This window comes from Dreissena polymorpha, unplaced genomic scaffold, assembly GCF_020536995.1.
Source record: "Dreissena polymorpha isolate Duluth1 unplaced genomic scaffold, UMN_Dpol_1.0 chrUn014, whole genome shotgun sequence".
Classification (NCBI taxonomy): domain Eukaryota; kingdom Metazoa; phylum Mollusca; class Bivalvia; order Myida; family Dreissenidae; genus Dreissena; species Dreissena polymorpha.
Window position 1 is genome coordinate 248,144 of NW_026273328.1, and position 17,021 is coordinate 265,164.

General features: G+C 33.1%; 1 protein-coding gene across 2 annotated transcripts; it reads right to left on the reverse strand.

Annotated features, from left to right (window-relative positions):
- Positions 1-2,537: 2,537 nt before the first annotated feature.
- Positions 2,538-6,983, reverse strand: LOC127863546 (alpha-2Da adrenergic receptor-like). Of its 2 annotated transcripts, none has more exons than XM_052403099.1 (4): positions 6,736-6,983; positions 5,355-5,609; positions 4,453-4,683; positions 2,538-4,117 (listed from the first exon to the last, which is right to left on the reverse strand). In XM_052403099.1, the coding sequence occupies exons 2-4, from the start codon at positions 5,575-5,577 to the stop codon at positions 3,069-3,071; spliced, it is 1,503 nt and encodes a 500-aa protein (XP_052259059.1). In that variant the 5' UTR covers positions 5,578-5,609; positions 6,736-6,983; the 3' UTR covers positions 2,538-3,068. The 2 variants fall into 2 exon arrangements, with proteins under 2 accessions (XP_052259059.1, XP_052259058.1); XM_052403098.1 differs by having other exon boundaries at positions 5,355-5,613.
- Between the last annotated feature and the right edge of the window lie 10,038 nt (positions 6,984-17,021).

Genomic DNA, 17,021 nt, shown 5'->3' on the forward strand with positions numbered 1-17,021 from the left:
GCGTGGGAGCTGCACAAAATATTAAACCAGAATAGTTAATTTTATTGCACATACGTTTTATGCGTCAATACAAAATTGATTGTTTGTCGAACAATTACAAATATAAATGTCAAAATACTTGATGATATGTTGCGTTACGTCACTGTAACATGACAGAAGACACAAACAACTTACAATCATGTCGAGTCATTGATTGTTAATGTGTCATATATGCGACGTAAATCTAATTGTGTACGATATTAAACGTGGTTATAAATATCATAAACCAACTTACTAAATCAAATTAGTTTTCTCATCGAACAATACCTAAATACGATTTGGGAAATACCATTGCAACATTAATATTTAATTTAATGTTAGCGGTCGTTAAAATTTGCATTGCGTTGGTTAAATCAATCACAATTATTTTATCACGACTGTTGATCTCGTCAACGAAGTTTACTTATAGTGTTGAATCCGATTGTGAGGCATATGTAGTTTGTTCTGTAAGATTGGTACTGCCAATAATTACTCTTCCGCTATATGTACTTTGTATATCCTTCTATTCTCTGCGAAGATGGTTTCCTATGGACTCCTCTTAAACATTATTATAACGGTTAATATGTATTTCTTGTTGTAAAATATTTATTGACACTACTTATGTAATTATTATACTCTCATGTGCTTGAATTAATTATGTACAAATGTTTATTATTGTAAATATTATATTGTTTGTACTAAAATATGTCCACATGGGCCATTGGCCTTCTGGAAATGATGTCAATAAAATCTATCTAAAATAAAATCTATGGATAACATAGTTCTATTCAATTTTTTCCTGGCGCAGACATTTTTTTAGCGCAAGAGTGATTTTATTGTAGGTAAACGTGATATGTCTCTATTCATCTAACCAGACGACATGCGGCCTGATATCAGTAAGTGGTTATATATGCAAAAGGCAAAATGTTTAATGCAGATATCCGGTGAAATTGGGGTCAATAAAAAATCAGTTTTCGGGGTCGTCTTGCAAACCTTTACTTGAATCAAACAGAACATAAGGAATCTATACAATACTTGGAAACATGTTAATACTTAAATGACAAATTTTTGTAAATCTATTAAATAATATATGTTTTAATCAGTTGTTGCACGCTCACATTCGTTACCGTCATAATCACGTTTCTAGTTTATGCATAAATCAAAAAAATATTATCATGTTCGTTCCTTGACTGACATTTATTACCAAACTAGTTTTCCAAACGTGTTTTTTCCTTCAACTGACTAAGCAATGTCGAATTTCGTTTCGACGTAATTTATGTGACGGAAACAAGCTGGAATATATTGATGTTTTGGAAAAAAGATTCCGGCTCGTCTAAATGTAAAGCAATCGATACAAACGTTTCTAAAAAAATGTGGCTTAAATAAAATAAAGACTAATGGATGGAAGAAATTTCAATTTAAGATGTTATGATATTTTTATATTAATCGAATAATGAGCTAAGTTTTATAATTTTCATTTTCATTTTTTATATTTGATATAAATTTGTTTAGTTCTCGCGCTATCGGATATTAAAATGATATTTAAAAAATCTGATATGATAATATTTGCCCGGCTGATAGTAATGACTGGTGCGCTCGTGACGTCACCGGGATTCTATTTTATTGAACGAAATGTAATATTCATTCATAAAGGTATAGGTTAATGTTGGCGAGCTTTGAGCCATAAGAATACCTTTACAATGGTGAGCAAATTCTGATTTTTATAAGTGTAATATTTATTGTCATGTTATTAGTTTGCTATGATGCACTTAATATTTTATTCAAAGTACCGGTATTTGTACATGTAGGAAGGAACTATAGGTTCAAAATGTTCGTGCAATTAGTTGTAAATATCCATCAAAAGACATTTATATGTGTCTAATTGCAATCGAAGTCCTCACAACCGTTGACGATAATACCAGTCACATATACACTTATGATACGACTTGCGATCCTTACCCAAAATGCATGTTGAACAAATGTGTTTCATGTCACATATTTTAATAGAAATAAATATATATATTTATAGAGATTTTGAAACTCCAGACAAATATAAGGACATGAATTCGTACACATATTCATATTTATCAACCTCTAGTCTTTTAATTAATGCAAGTGACCGATCGACCATGCGATACAGGGTAGTATATAAAACACTGCATAAAGCACAAACATATTTTAAGCTTAGGTCGTCGCCCTAGAACGGCCTGTGTAATTTATTGGTGAATTTAACCGGTTGAATGACGCGTCGAACCTCACTTTAAACCAAGAATTAATTACTCACATACACGTGTAAATACAAATTGACCTTATAGCGTGTTATTTAAGATTAAAAAGAAATAAAACAGAAGTAAATAACATTTTATTGAAAATGTAAATATTCAATGGTTAAATATGCACAAGATTGAATGACGCGTCGAACCACACTTCAAGTCAATAAATAAATACTCACATACACGTGTAAATACACATTGACCTCATACAATGTTGTTTCGAATTAAACAGCAATAAAACAGAAGTAACATGAGATTTTATTGAAAATGTAAGTACTCAATGGTTAAATGTGCACAAGAAAAACATAACATAAGGTAAATACAAACTTTTTTCTGAAGCATAATGAAATAAGGTAAATACAAATATCAACTAAATTCCTTTTTGTTTATCACAGATTATTATCACATAGTACAATGCTCAGATCATTGTAATGCATCTCGCGAAGAAACCGTATTACAGGGTGTAAAAGGCCCACTAACACAGCATATATTTGCAAATACTACATTATTTGTCTGACATAAATCATAATTACCGTTTTTATGAAAGACATTATCAAATGAAGACAAAGACACACGATATGATATGCAATCAAACACTTCACACACATGCGATTTTAGAAAATTAGTTATTCGTATATCCGGGCAAATGTTATTGTCAAATCCTGAACAAGTTAACGTATCATAACGTATCGACACGCATAACGCCGTATCTTTGCCTGAATTCTCAGAACAAGGCCGTAATCATTACATGTGGCTTATCAAAGTCGGAACGCAGCATCATGTACAACTCCTGTCTCTCCAGAAGCAGAAAATGTGCTGAAATCCCACCTTAAATCGTTTGTTCATAACACCGTAGATGATCGGGTTGCAACAACTATTTGCATAGCCTATTATTATTGTAAACATATGAAATTCTCTTGGTACATGTCCCGCGTAAAATATTGAAAGTAGCATACTTATACAGTAGGGTAGCCAACATATGACAAATACCACAACAATAATAGTGAGCGAAAAAGCAAGTCGTATCTCTTCTCGTCGTCTAGACGACGGCTGTCGCGATTTAGGAATCTTCATTTGAACGTCATGTTTACAACCTTGACCATTGATTTCTATTTCTGAATTTGAAGGAACGACAAGCGACACGTCCGAGGAAGTTTCAATTGAAATTGAAGGCTCTGGTAACTCTCTGCTTGGGTGTTGTTTTTCTGACGACTGTTGCCAGTTTTCATTAATTAGTCTGTTCATTGGGTTGTGCTTTAATGTGGAATTTGGTGACTGGGAAGACGATGTGTGGGTTGTGGTTGTCGCAGGAACGAAGTTGGAGATTACTTGAGTCTCATGAGAGCTTGGTGCTAATGTATTGTGAAACGAATCCAAGTTTGCAGCAGTACTTAAATCAGCAATAGAGAGTGTTTGTGCTGAACTCGCTTCCGTTTCCGAATGGATGTTGTTATTGGATACCAATGGTGAGTCTGCTGGTCTTGTTTTGTTCTTCTTTTCTATCATAGACTTAAGAAACGACAAGATTAAAGTAAATCGTTTAAACGACACAAGATTTGATTCAGTTGATATATGTGCTCCTTGCGTACCAATGTTTTGACGGTTTCTTAAACGAAGTCTGCTCGCCCTCACGGTTCTCAAAATTAACACATTGCAAACTGACATGACCATGAAAGGGATCCCGAAGCAACATCCAATCATGAAGAACGCGTAGTACATGTGGTTCTGCCAATCAGCGAAACAGAACGAATGCGAGGGCGTGTATACATATTCAGACCAACCAATCAGAGGCGGCAGGGAAAGTAGAATTGAAAATATAACAACACCTGAAATAGAGAATATCATATTGTCATGATAATTTTTAGAACTAGTACAAAATTTATTACGTTATAATAAAAGGCTATGGTTGCTATCAACTTTATAATCCCGAATTCAGTCGTTCAATTCTTTTCACCTGACTGACTGTGCTGAATAACATGAAAGTCAACGTCTTCATGTTACTTAATCATGTTAACGTTGTATAACAAATACTAATTTTAAATGTAGCATAAAGACAGGCTGAAATTGTCAACGTTTTTAAATCATAACAAGATTTCAATGAACGGAATATCCATTCGAAAATTAAATATTTACCCCTAGCTAGTATAGCCATTCAACTGACCTATAATCATAAACACAGAGTTTCGAACCGTATAGATGTCCTTGAACTTCTGTGGATAACACACCATGACGTATCTATTTATAGAAATGTTACATAACGACAAGACGCTCGTAACCAGTGTTATCATGTTCAAGAAGCCAAATAATACGCAAGCGCTGTGCGAAAACTCCCATCGACCCTTGATAATCGTGTACACCGTGATTGGCATGTTTGTCAGTCCAACGAGCAGATCTGAAATATGCGATGAACTTTTTTGTTGGTTAGTGCAAATAAATATATAATAGCAAGTTAAAATCATCAACACCCTTATTGTCATATCTGATTTATTTGATAATAAAAGAGAAGAGAGGTACTGCCTGACAAACGTAATCCGTTACCTAATAAATTTTTTTATGTGGTTGGTTCGATGATCGAACCCACCCGCGAGTCTATATGTTTAGTTGCTTTAATCGCAAGAGTTGAAATAAAACAATACGTATCCAATGGGGACTGCACAGGCTAATCTGGGACTACACTGTATGCACATGCATTAAATCCCCATTTCAAAGAGCGAGGCCCATAATTATATCATTTTGTTTCACACCACAGTCATTTTACCGAGAATACAGCGATTGCATCACGTGTTAGACGTGCATTGACCTCATATTTTTATATCATGATTATTTAAGATTTATTATTTGTCAAAACAATCAATTCAGAAAAATGTGTACATGATTGTTGTGTTTGCAACACTGATGTCTGATATTTCATGTATTTTTATATTTAACGACATGTTTAAACACACTACGTGTCTAATACCAGTCTTCATAGCTAATTATTTTTAGAACAGAATTATTATGGTATTACATATTCATCCCGTATTTTTTATTAATAAGCGCCCAGAGACCATATTTGTAGCTTACCCGCAGTTGACAAGCCCAGGATGAACATGTTGGTCAGATTACGAAGTGCCTTTGACCTCAGCACAACAGCAAAGAGGCAAACGTTGCCCACAATGGTTATGGATATGATGACGCACAACACGGTGGTTTCCACGACTTTCGATGCCATTGAGACGTTTTGGTATGGTGACGTCAACGTGGTTCCTGAGAGCGTTGTTGACCCGTTCACTGACAACGCAGTCATAGTTTTCGATTTTTTTTGTCAGTTTTGCAGATCTAACTTAAATAAAAATAATGCTTGTATTGAAGGTTATTTAAACGGTATCAACATACTTCATATGAAAAGCCATACAGATTCTAATGGTAGTTATTGTATTAATTTTCAACTTGTAATATTCGATTTTAAGTATTGACACATCTTACGCACAATAAATCAGAATAAGGTAAAATTAAATATTTCAATCAAAATAATACAATAAACATTTAACAGGATCAAACATTGTAATATATTTATTTTTTATATGAAAATACTTTAACGTCACACTCCTAATATTGTAAAACACATTTTAGTTTTCTTAACGAATCTCAGAATTGTAAAAGATTATAAAATGAATTTGAAACTTATATTTAAACAAGCGAAATAACATTCCTGATTTTGACATAATACTATGAATATAGATGTGTGTATTGAAAATCATAAAGCGATATCGATAAGATTTAATAGCGTGTGGTTAACGCAGTTCAATCATAATTTAAATAATACGTTGACTACTTGAGCATCGTTTAAAACACGCTTTAATATTGAACATCAATAACTGTTCAAGTGTTAGCGCATAAGGTTTTACTCTCACATTCAACTTTGTTCTCGCTATTAAAATTATTTTGAGTGTTCCGTTTATGTAATGTTTGTTAATATTATTCGAACTTTGTAACATATAGAAATTGTTCATGAACAGTTCCATTTTCTTATTTTCTCGTCTTTTATTTAAGGTACGCGATTTATTAATCCCAATATATAAATTTGAATGCATCTTCATATTATCAGAAAACATATAAAAACAAATAACTGTATAAACCCCACATACAAAATGGAAACAAAAAAAAAGACAGAAACATAAACATATGTGTGTGTTTTGTGCATTGCCTCGTAAATCAAAATTATGGAAAATAATATATTGAAACGTCATAATTGTACAGAGATTTAACAAACAAACCAACGTTAAGGCATATAAATAATATTCGAGTTTAGATTAAGTGACTTTTTCCATAAACTGTTGTTTGTTTACTTTGCTTCAAACTGAATTTTAATTTGTATTGTTGTGTCTCACTATAAATTTGTAACGATTGTCCATAATGTTATATAACATATTTTCCCAAAAATATCACATTAAGTCAAAATTACCTCAAATAATATATGATCGTATTATTAACGTATCCGATAATTCAATACCGCAATTTTCTTAAACAACGATATACTGTCGTGTTTTTGAATCATCCTTAATACGGCCTCTTTTTATATCCTTCAACGCCAACCAATGGTAAGGCATCATTGGAAACCCCCTCATACTAAAACAATCTTTACAAATTGTATATTCTTCTATTCGGCACGTGCCCATGAATATAACACACATAATTAAATCCGTGTGTATATACACATCACTAACGTCCGAGTGACTACAATAAACTCATTTATGAAACAGTGTATTCATTTAGATCGACAATTGCTATTTCCTGCAATATGATCTAAGCATTTTATACGACATGCGCTTATGATATTGCATGATGTCAACATTCGTAAATCTTAGCTGAAGTGTTATTCTATTATTTAAATGATTCCCTCACCGATAGTTTTTTAGTAAAAACAATATAAAAATACAAATTAAATACTGTAATTTAAAATTGCCATCTCAATTGCGATTTAAAATGAAGAATCCTCCATGTTAACGTATCGAAGACTCTTCAAACAAAACCACCTGGCAAAGTAGGGGGCAATAGATATTAAAGTCACTTTGTGTACGAAGTAGATGACTAAAATAAGCCGATTTACCAGACTTTGCCTATTTAGCTGATAAACAGTTCTCAAAGCTTGTTCCTTTCAAAAGGATGAAATGTTCAAACGAATAAGCCGATTTAAGCTAATTAGCTCAATACACATTTACAGTTTTAGATACAGGTCATGTTCGTCAACATCACATGAACGTTACTATTTATGAATTACAATTTACCATTTATACGTCTAAGCGTTGTTATTATATTTTGATTCCACAATATAGTTTTCCTGGACTGTTGTCTAACACGTCCTTGATGAGGATACACTCAGCTACTCAGCTTCCAAGTCAGGTGCCTTTCAAAATCATACGGGCGCCACTATTTTTATAATTAAACTTTTATTAGCAATGTGATAATGTACTGTGCACGTTTTTCATAGCAAAAGTAAAATAACAAAACTAAAGTTTTCCCTGAATAATGTTACACGTGGGCGTGACCATTAATCCAGTTAAGTTTTGTAAAGCAACATTAAAATGTATATTGCGTGTTCCCGGACTATGTGCGGAGGCATGCTTGGGGAATACACGCTGGAACAGGCAGTTGCGGCCGTCAAATATTCACATTCACATGAACATTCATCAAGTTTAGCTTAACTATTGACTTTGTAATCATATTATACTCAAACGTATGATTAATGTTTTTGCGTGTTTTGTTTTTCTTAACGTTGTGTATTTGATCATTAATAACAAATAAAAATAATATTTTTGCTTTCTATCTATGACCTAACATTTATTTGACCCGATGTTATAAAAAAAGAGAATGTTATATCTTATTTATATTTTGTTAACATTGTTGTCGTAAATCATCTGTTTTAAAAGTATTTAATGAGAAAACATATTAATTTATGAGCAGACTTCTGAAGTTTCATTGATTGACGTTTTACTATTTACACGGATGCAAAAAACTAAATATATTTAAACTTCTAAATATCGTTGTTGGCAAATACAAGACATACCAATATTATATCATTATGTAAATAATTATTAGGATAATTTTGTTTATATAATGAGTATTTTTCAACACATATTTATATTACTAAGTTTACAAATAATTCAGCTTGTTCAACGCTTCGATATAAACAAGGCAAAGTCCAACATGAGTGAGCAGCAGACTCCTCAGTACTTAGGACGTCCTTCATTGATGGCACGTGACCATGTTCTCAGTACTTAGGACGTCCTTCATTGATGGCACGTGACCATGTTCACAAAATGTTTACAAACAACAAACTGACGCGACCAAGCACACATAAACGCAAAACAAGCAGAACTATAATTGTATGAAATATGGTTTACCGTTCTTAAACGGTCTTTGACTAACGTTTGAACTGTTAAAAAATGATATAATGGAGTTCGGCACCACACCACCTATATTTATACAACCGATGTCATCGAATTGATAATTAGGTTTGAAGCTTACAACTATTTTATGTAACCCTCGAGCTGATTATTGCTGATATTGCACAGTTAATAATCAAATATATATAGTAGTACAGTAAAGCCACTATTTGTGGTACATTCTGATGACATCAATAAGCGTGTGTAAGAACCAACATTTTATATCAATTCGACTGTTTCATTGCAAAATTCATACATCATTTATGTCGGGAGCCTTTAGCCGCCGCCAAATTGTTGGTAATAATTGCAAAAACTACGTCAAAAACGTAGTCTAAAATTAAATGGGGTACATACAATATGTGACAGTCTTTTATACGCAATTTACGTTTGTATTATTTATTTACAGATTCATGTTTACAGGTAAACATAAACAAAATCATTCTTAATAAGCATATGAATAACCAGTAATGAAAAAATTGTATGAATTGCAAGTGGTCCCCAACAATCTTAATCACAGACAATTTCATTCTTATCATATTCTAAATCGAATGCAAGTGGTCCCCAAACTATCAATCGCTCATTATTTCCTCAAACGAAATCAAATAAAACGTTATCATAACGAGAATAGAATATATAAAAGACTCGCTTTTGATACCTTGTTCAAGCGGTTGCCATCGCGCTTAAGAGTATGTGTTCTTTTCTGGGCGTTTACTGACTCAGTGTTTTTTCTCGATCATTGATAATAATAGCTTTTTAATAACTTTAAAAGCTACGATCTGGTATTTAAAATCGACAAAAACTAAATAAAAGCGGAGGCAATGTTCTCAAACACATGCAACAAACATATAATTTGTAAATGTATTTGTGGTTGCCATTTCAACGAAAAAACAAAACACGTTCGTTTCAAGACATTAATTAACACACATGCTCGCATTATGCACCCCGTCCTTCGCTGATTATGTGCTCTTGTGGTTGCGACTGTCCGGTGGATGGTTGCGACTGTCCGGCAGATGGTTGCGACTGTCCGGCGGATGGTTGCGACTGTCCGGCGGATGGTTGCGACTGTCCGATGGATGGCTGCGACTGTCCGGCGGATGGTCGTATGTTCGGGCATGCACATTGGTGTAAAGGTTGCATATCAAAATTATGTATCTAAACTGACATGAATAAACGTGCATCGAAGTTAAAAGAAACAGCTTATTGTTTGTATAAATTATAGAGATGTACGTTAACATATCATAAACAAGTTGAGGCTTTTAAATATTATATGAAAGAGACTTTTTAAATTGATATTTTTTTAATGTTGACATTTACCTTGTTGAATGTTGACATTAACCTTGTTGACCTTGTTTTTCTTACTAAGCTTTTCTTACTTTTTGTTCACCTTTGTTTGTTTTTTTCTGCGTGTGTTAATGTCACACTAAAAAGCATTATTAGTAATCTCTGTTTAAATGCATTGATCCTAGACATATTCAAGTTTTTGTCTCATTTCGCATTGCAACTGGCGTTTCTTTTGTGTTTAATTCGCACTTTTTTTATTTGTCAAAGCTTTATATCCATAAACAAGAGTGATAATGCTGTTTTTTTTAACATCTCCTGTTAGTGCAGCATGATTTTGCTAAAGCTCCCGCCATTTATCGCGTCATTAGAATCTCTCTATATCGATTACGTATCGCGATATTATCAATTATGTTACATTTAAATGAAATATTCTTATAATGAACATTTAGTTATATCGACGATAAAGAACCTCTTAAAATCTTCCGATTGTTGTTTACAAAAATATCAAATGCTGATAAATAAGTAGCTAATATTTGTTTACGCGTTCCAAATCAAAACTTTGCAAGCGAAAGATAAGCGCGACTTTTATTGTTTTAATTCACCTTTTTGTAAACGAGGAAGCTGCGAGTTGTAACAGAGTGCCACGCAGTGTGACTTTCATATTGTTGCTGTAACAAAAGTTTCTCTCATAGATCTATTCAACCCTACGTGTACGGCGTGTCCACAGTACGATCTTCGATTTATAAGGTTTGGTGATACCGACTTTCTCCATAACAGAAAAAAACTATTTTGTTTAATACTTGTCATTGGATTTTTCTTTACAGTCTTAAATGTGTCTTTTAAATTTACTAATACAACGCTTGATGAAAAAATCATTTAAAGCATTAAAGGATAAAGGATTACCTAAACGCTTAGAGAAGAACTTTATAAGACAATGTCTTTCGTTCCAATCCTATTCAAACATGTTAACTGTATAAATGTTGTATGTAATTCTGTGTAAAACAATGTGTATTGTTTGAAATAAATATGTTTAAACTAAACGCTTATTTTTATATACTATATTTGGCATTAAATCACATTTATTTCAATTAATAATGCAAATTAATACATAACAATAAACTGATTCATATAAACACGGGATTGTATAAAACACTGGGAAGCTGTGGTAGGACACCAAAAAGCGGATTTGATGATGTGTCCCGACAGTTTATATTTATGTCAAATACTATAAGTCTTATGATATCAAGTGTATTTTACTACAGTGAGTGTTGTTTTATGTGATGCGCAAAAGCAGGCTAAGGATGACGAGTATAACCAAGCTAATTATACACATTACATTGAGTGTGATTATATTTCTTCACTTAATGACAAAGTGTGGTAATAAGTAATTGGATTTATAAACAGTTGATATAATATCATTTATTTTTTTACAACGCTTTCATAAGTTCTTATTTGCGTATTACCTTAGACAAAATTCAATGTGAATATGCTTCTTTTGAGCAAGCTTGAAATAATATGAGCCGCGTTCTGAGAAAACTGGGCTTAATGCATGTGCATTAACAGTCGTCCCAGATTAGCCTGTGCAGTCCACACAGGCTATTCAGGGACGACACTTCCGCTTAAATGGGATTTTTGCTAAGAAGAGACTTCATTTAAACAAAAAATGTCATAAAAGCGGAAAGTGTCGTCCCAGATTAGCCTGTGCGGACTACACAGGCTAATCTGGGACGACACTTTACGCACATGCATTAAGCCCAGTTTTCTCAGAACAAGGCTTATTTATTTTAGCGGTAATTGAAGTGTTCCTCTACACTCCTCTTTCCGACATGTGTGGTGAATCGGATCCATAGTGTATTGATTATGTCCTGTTGACTACCATTCCCTAGTTGCACTTCAATACAGAGCTTTTCAATTTCATGCTGCTCAATTGGTCGGGCGTATTTTCTTTGTTTATTTTACCTTGTTTGTTTTTCATTTCAGACTAAGCGTAGCTTAAAAATCAATTTAAATTCAAACAAGTTAAATGATGTAAATTCTAATGATATTTCAACTAATACAATTTTTAACGAAGTTTATTATGTTGAATTTATCAAACTTACAACAAGTGTTCCCCTGAACCTTAAGAATCCTTGGCACTAACCCATAGCAATTTGAATAGATAGTGATCAATTTGATATAACAGATCTAAGTTTTTTTTTTCATATTCCTAACCATTTCTTTTTTATGACCAAAACAAACATGAACAAAATATTATTTACATCTTTAGTTTCAATGTGTTTATGGTATAAGATGGTAATTGTTGATATTTTTTAAATGTCTTTATCTTTTTCAGATTTTTTTTTCCGTTCAATATATTTTAGTTCCTCGTCGATAGGTGTAGATCGAGGGCATCCCACTCCACATCGTACATAGTGTACAGACAATATATGCAAATTATAACATATTTCATTCATTATACAACCAACAGCTTTTACATTACGATATGAACAAAGAGTGCTATAAAAATTGTTTAAGTCCCTTATCACAGCTACTGGAAAAGGGGTAACAACAGTCCCATTCTTTACTTTTACGCAAATCATTAAAGTAATTTGTTTCCCTTTGTACTTGACAATGTAAGGACAGGTACGATTTTGCTGCCGTAGGAGTGGGTCTAGTTTTGTTTATATTGCAATTATAAATAAACATTTTTAAAAAAACTCAAAAATAAATTCAAAGGTCCGCTTGTATGTACATGTCCCAATATAAAGGAATGCATATTTAGTAAGTTCGAAAAGTGATTAAACCAAGAAATTCTTTGATAAACTTATTGACATGATTACATTCTCGAAATATGTTGAATAGTTTCACATTCAGTTTCACAAAATGTGCATTTGGCTGTAGCGGCGTAACCAATTTCAAATAGAAATGAGTTTGTACCTAAGATTATTTGTAAAATTCTATATCGAAACCACTGTAAATTGGTATCCCGTGTAATACAGAAAGGCAAATTAAAATATGTCGCCATTCATTTATTTCAATATCATTAAAAATATAAGACCATTTAGCTATGCATATTGGCGATGACTCGTTTTTTGAAATTGTATCGTACATTGATTTCGTACCCTTGGATTTTACTAAGATGGCCAGTATGCTTGTCGGGATGAAAGGCTTCATAAATCGAATGTCATTGGAGCTTCTGGCTTTCATGTACCTTGCCACTGCGTTGGTAATACCAAGGAAAAGAAGGTAATTAGGATGGAAGCCATATACTTGATAGAAAACTTTGCATTAAGTCTCCAATAAAATGAACGCCCTTTTCGAACCATGATTTAAAAAATACACTTTTGTTACCGATTTGTTATGTTTGGGTTATATAATATAGGATATTGAAGCAGAATCTGATTTTAAATGCGTCTTGTTTACAAAGTTAAACTAATGACTTCAATGTTTCTTTCCAAAATTTATAATGTATCCTGATTGTTAAATTTTCGGGATAGTGGCTTCCACAGTTGTATAATTTATCAAAGTCAATTATTGTATTAACAATATGAATCCATTTTCTTTTTCCTGCGACACAACTAAGGATCCATGAGCACTTCAGAGAACTGACAAAAGAAAAAAGATCTACCATTGTTAATCCTTCATATGTGCATTCTTTTATTACAATGTTTTTATTTAATCGTGATTTCCATGTCGCCATCGAAAGCCGAAGGGTCGATATTGAATTCTGACAGATCGTTTTAGTCGACTTTAGCCACATTAAAAATTACCTTTTTTAATTTCAGATTCAGTCAGCCAATCAAATTCAATGGCTTTTTGAACAATCTGATATGTTTATTAGTTTAAATTTAAAACTTGTTTAGTATGGAAGGGAATTTCCGCCAGTGCATGCATGATGTTAAATGACATTCTTATTTTAACAACTGTCATGTGCATTCTGTAACATGGTAGTTGCATTTCGCCTAGTTAAATTAGCTGTACAAGCATTTCATACACTTGTGTCATATTGATACGTTTATATTTACTTCATTTATATCTTTTCTGTGTGTGTGTTATTGACAACTGCAGTTAACCTTTTGGACGTTGTATGAATGCTTATTCTAACGGCGTTCTTTGTTTTACTATGTGCATTTGGCTATGTTGCTACTGAATTTAAAAAGCTGTTAATATCTTTGTGGATCTATATTTTTTCTTAAGTCGATTGCTAGTTCGTCTCTGATTTAGGTTTAGATTTTGGTTTTGCATACACCGCCATTATAAATAGCACACGTTGCGAAAAGGAGAACCAGTACTCAAAAACATAATTCCAGCGCAAATTGCAGCGTAAATTACTATTGCCGGGAGATCACTCTAAACATCAAAATCAAAATCTCCGGTATCAATCGTGATATATCGACTATCTCTGGAATCCTCCGTAAAAAATGCCTCATTTAAATACAATGAATATTCATTATGTCGAAATACCGTCTTCCAATAGCCTCATTTACTAAAACGCGGTGAGCGGGTAAAAACATAGCCGTCTACAGCATGCCGAATGCGGCGACACGAACTACCATTAGCAATTTAATGTTGATGTTTTTACTTTCATGACGCATATCGACTGTTTTGTTGAGAATCTCGAACATGTTTTAAGAAAATGATAAGGAAACATTAGGCATTTTTCGTCGAAAAAAAAATAAGACGATGCCTCACCCTCTTATATCATTTTTCTGACTGCGGAATGAGGACCCAAATAAAGGGTTGAAGGCGATTTCTTTGTGTAATAATGACACTTAATTGTTTCGTGTCGTCGATCTTTAGTAATATTTGTTCCGGATAATTTTTGTTCTCGTTCACTAACTACCTTTAATTGTGTTTTCATGTTACATGTCTGCTATTTACACTATAACTACCTACGCCCTAACTCACATATACCGATGTACTAATTTAGTAGTTTTAAAGACCTATTCGCTAATAAATAAATAACACCGGAACCACGAGGCTCGACATGACTTTGTGAGACAATGACTTGAGACGTTGATTGTTTTGTATTACTTTGTTACTACGTTAGCCCCGTCACACCGGACTGGCGACCTTACGGCGACCTAAGATTGTGTTTCTGGAAACTTCTGATTGTCGTAGTAAGGACGCCAATTACTTTTTCGGTAAAAATGCTGTTTTTCGCCTTCCCATCACACCAGCGTCCTGGTTTATGGCGTTCTGCCTATATCTTTCCCATCACACGCAACATTCGTATTTGTATATGAGCTTCAGTCTAGGAAAACGTGGCTTAATGCTTGTGCGTAGAGTGTCGGCCTAGATTAGCATGTGCAGTCCGCACTGGCTAATAAGGGACGAAATTTTCCGCCTAGACTATATTTTCGATTAGAAAAAAAGCTAAATGAAATTCGATAGGTACTTTAAACGATACTTAATACACGCATAAATTACATTTGTAATGCACAATAATATCATATGCATTATTAAAGTAATAAACATAAATTCCAATAATTACTTAAAATTTGAAAAGGCAACTTGTCATTCATATGACCCAGTGTATTAATGCAGTCGGCATTCGGCTTACTTCATGTGAGCTGCTGCCTTGTGCTTAGTCATTTCGCTTAGTAAAACTTACAATAAATATGCATTTTCACGCATAACTTAGTATTAAAATGATGATAGTTCAGCAACAAGAAGATAGGCACATGAACTTTTAAACAGAAATGATTCATTTGTCATTTACTCGCAAGAATACATGATTTGCATACATCGAGTAAACATTAAAACGAACTATGCAAGTAATGTAACACTAACTGATACAAAAAAGCATAAACACGCAAGGAAGACGCAGTTATTTTAAAACAAATAAAACAAAGCAAAATGCAATTGTCATTTAGCAACATGAATGTAATCGCGGGTATTACCAATTGTAATATATCAACATGGTGTTGTCATGAAGTAAACTACAATTGTCATTAAGCACAATGAAATTGTAATTTTGCAGCATGCATGCACTGGCGGATATTCCCTTCCATAGTTTAGTCTAGCTTAACAAATGGTTAATTATTACTGTGTACATATAAACCATTTATGCCTAGCGTCTAGAAAAAAGGCCTTGGCAAACAGTGTCGACCCAGATGAGACGCCGCATCATGCGGAGTCTCATCAGGGTCTGCGCTGTTTGCTTAAAGCAATTTCTGTAAGAATTTTTTTAAATATAGAAATGAAAATACTAGACAACCCTAATTTTGGAAATATATTGATCCTATTTAGAAGGATGGGAGAGTCCACTAGGCATAAATGGGTTAATCATTCGTGTTCGTCTGCAAAACAATGGTATTTGGCATAATTTTACGATTGATTAATGCTAATTTATTCCTTTTTACATGTTTGTATATTTTTAATAAATTATTTTGTTTTCTTGAAACAAATAGTACTTAAATTATATCTTTTATATGAAATATACATTGCTTAGTTTGTTTACATTTTAACGAGATAAGCTACATTCCACGCCTATACAAAAGTAGTTCACAGTATACACGGGACAAAACAATTATTGAACGTGAAACATTTGCTTACTGAAATCAAACGTAGACTGATTGACAACATGTTATTAATTGGTGAAGTTAAGATGTAAGAAGTGTTATCAGTGTGCGTGCGTGTGTGTGTGTGTGTTGTTGGGAGTGGGGATGATAACAATAAATATATCATGTTAAAACAATGGTGGCATTAAAAAACATACATTGTGATCCTGCGGTAAATTTTAATAAGATCGGGTAACTATATCAAGTTGACATAATACTACGTATAGACAAATTGTATACATTTCATTGTGTTCAAGTTCACTGGTACATTATACAGATACATGTTTTTGGTCTTAGTTTCAAGAACACATGTACTTTATCGAGATTGCACAAAACGGAAAGAGGAACTAATGTAAGTGTTAGGATGACACCAGTTTTTACAAATTATAAATTCATTCAATTACTTGATAGCAACTCATCCTCATTGGCTTCATCTGAATGATACCTTTGCTTGATACAAATGCAAGATACTCTTAAGTACA

Bases quoted from the DNA above. Each gene is read 5' to 3' on its own strand.
- LOC127863546 (XM_052403099.1), bottom strand. From the start codon at position 5,577: ATGACTGCGTTGTCAGTGAACGGGTCAACAACGCTCTCAGGAACCACG. The intron at 4,684-5,354 runs GTAAGCTACAAA...CGCATATTTCAG, and splicing joins CCTGGGCTTGTCAACTGCGG to ATCTGCTCGTTGGACTGACA. The intron at 4,118-4,452 runs GTCAGTTGAATG...TCTCTATTTCAG, and splicing joins CTCTGTGTTTATGATTATAG to GTGTTGTTATATTTTCAATT.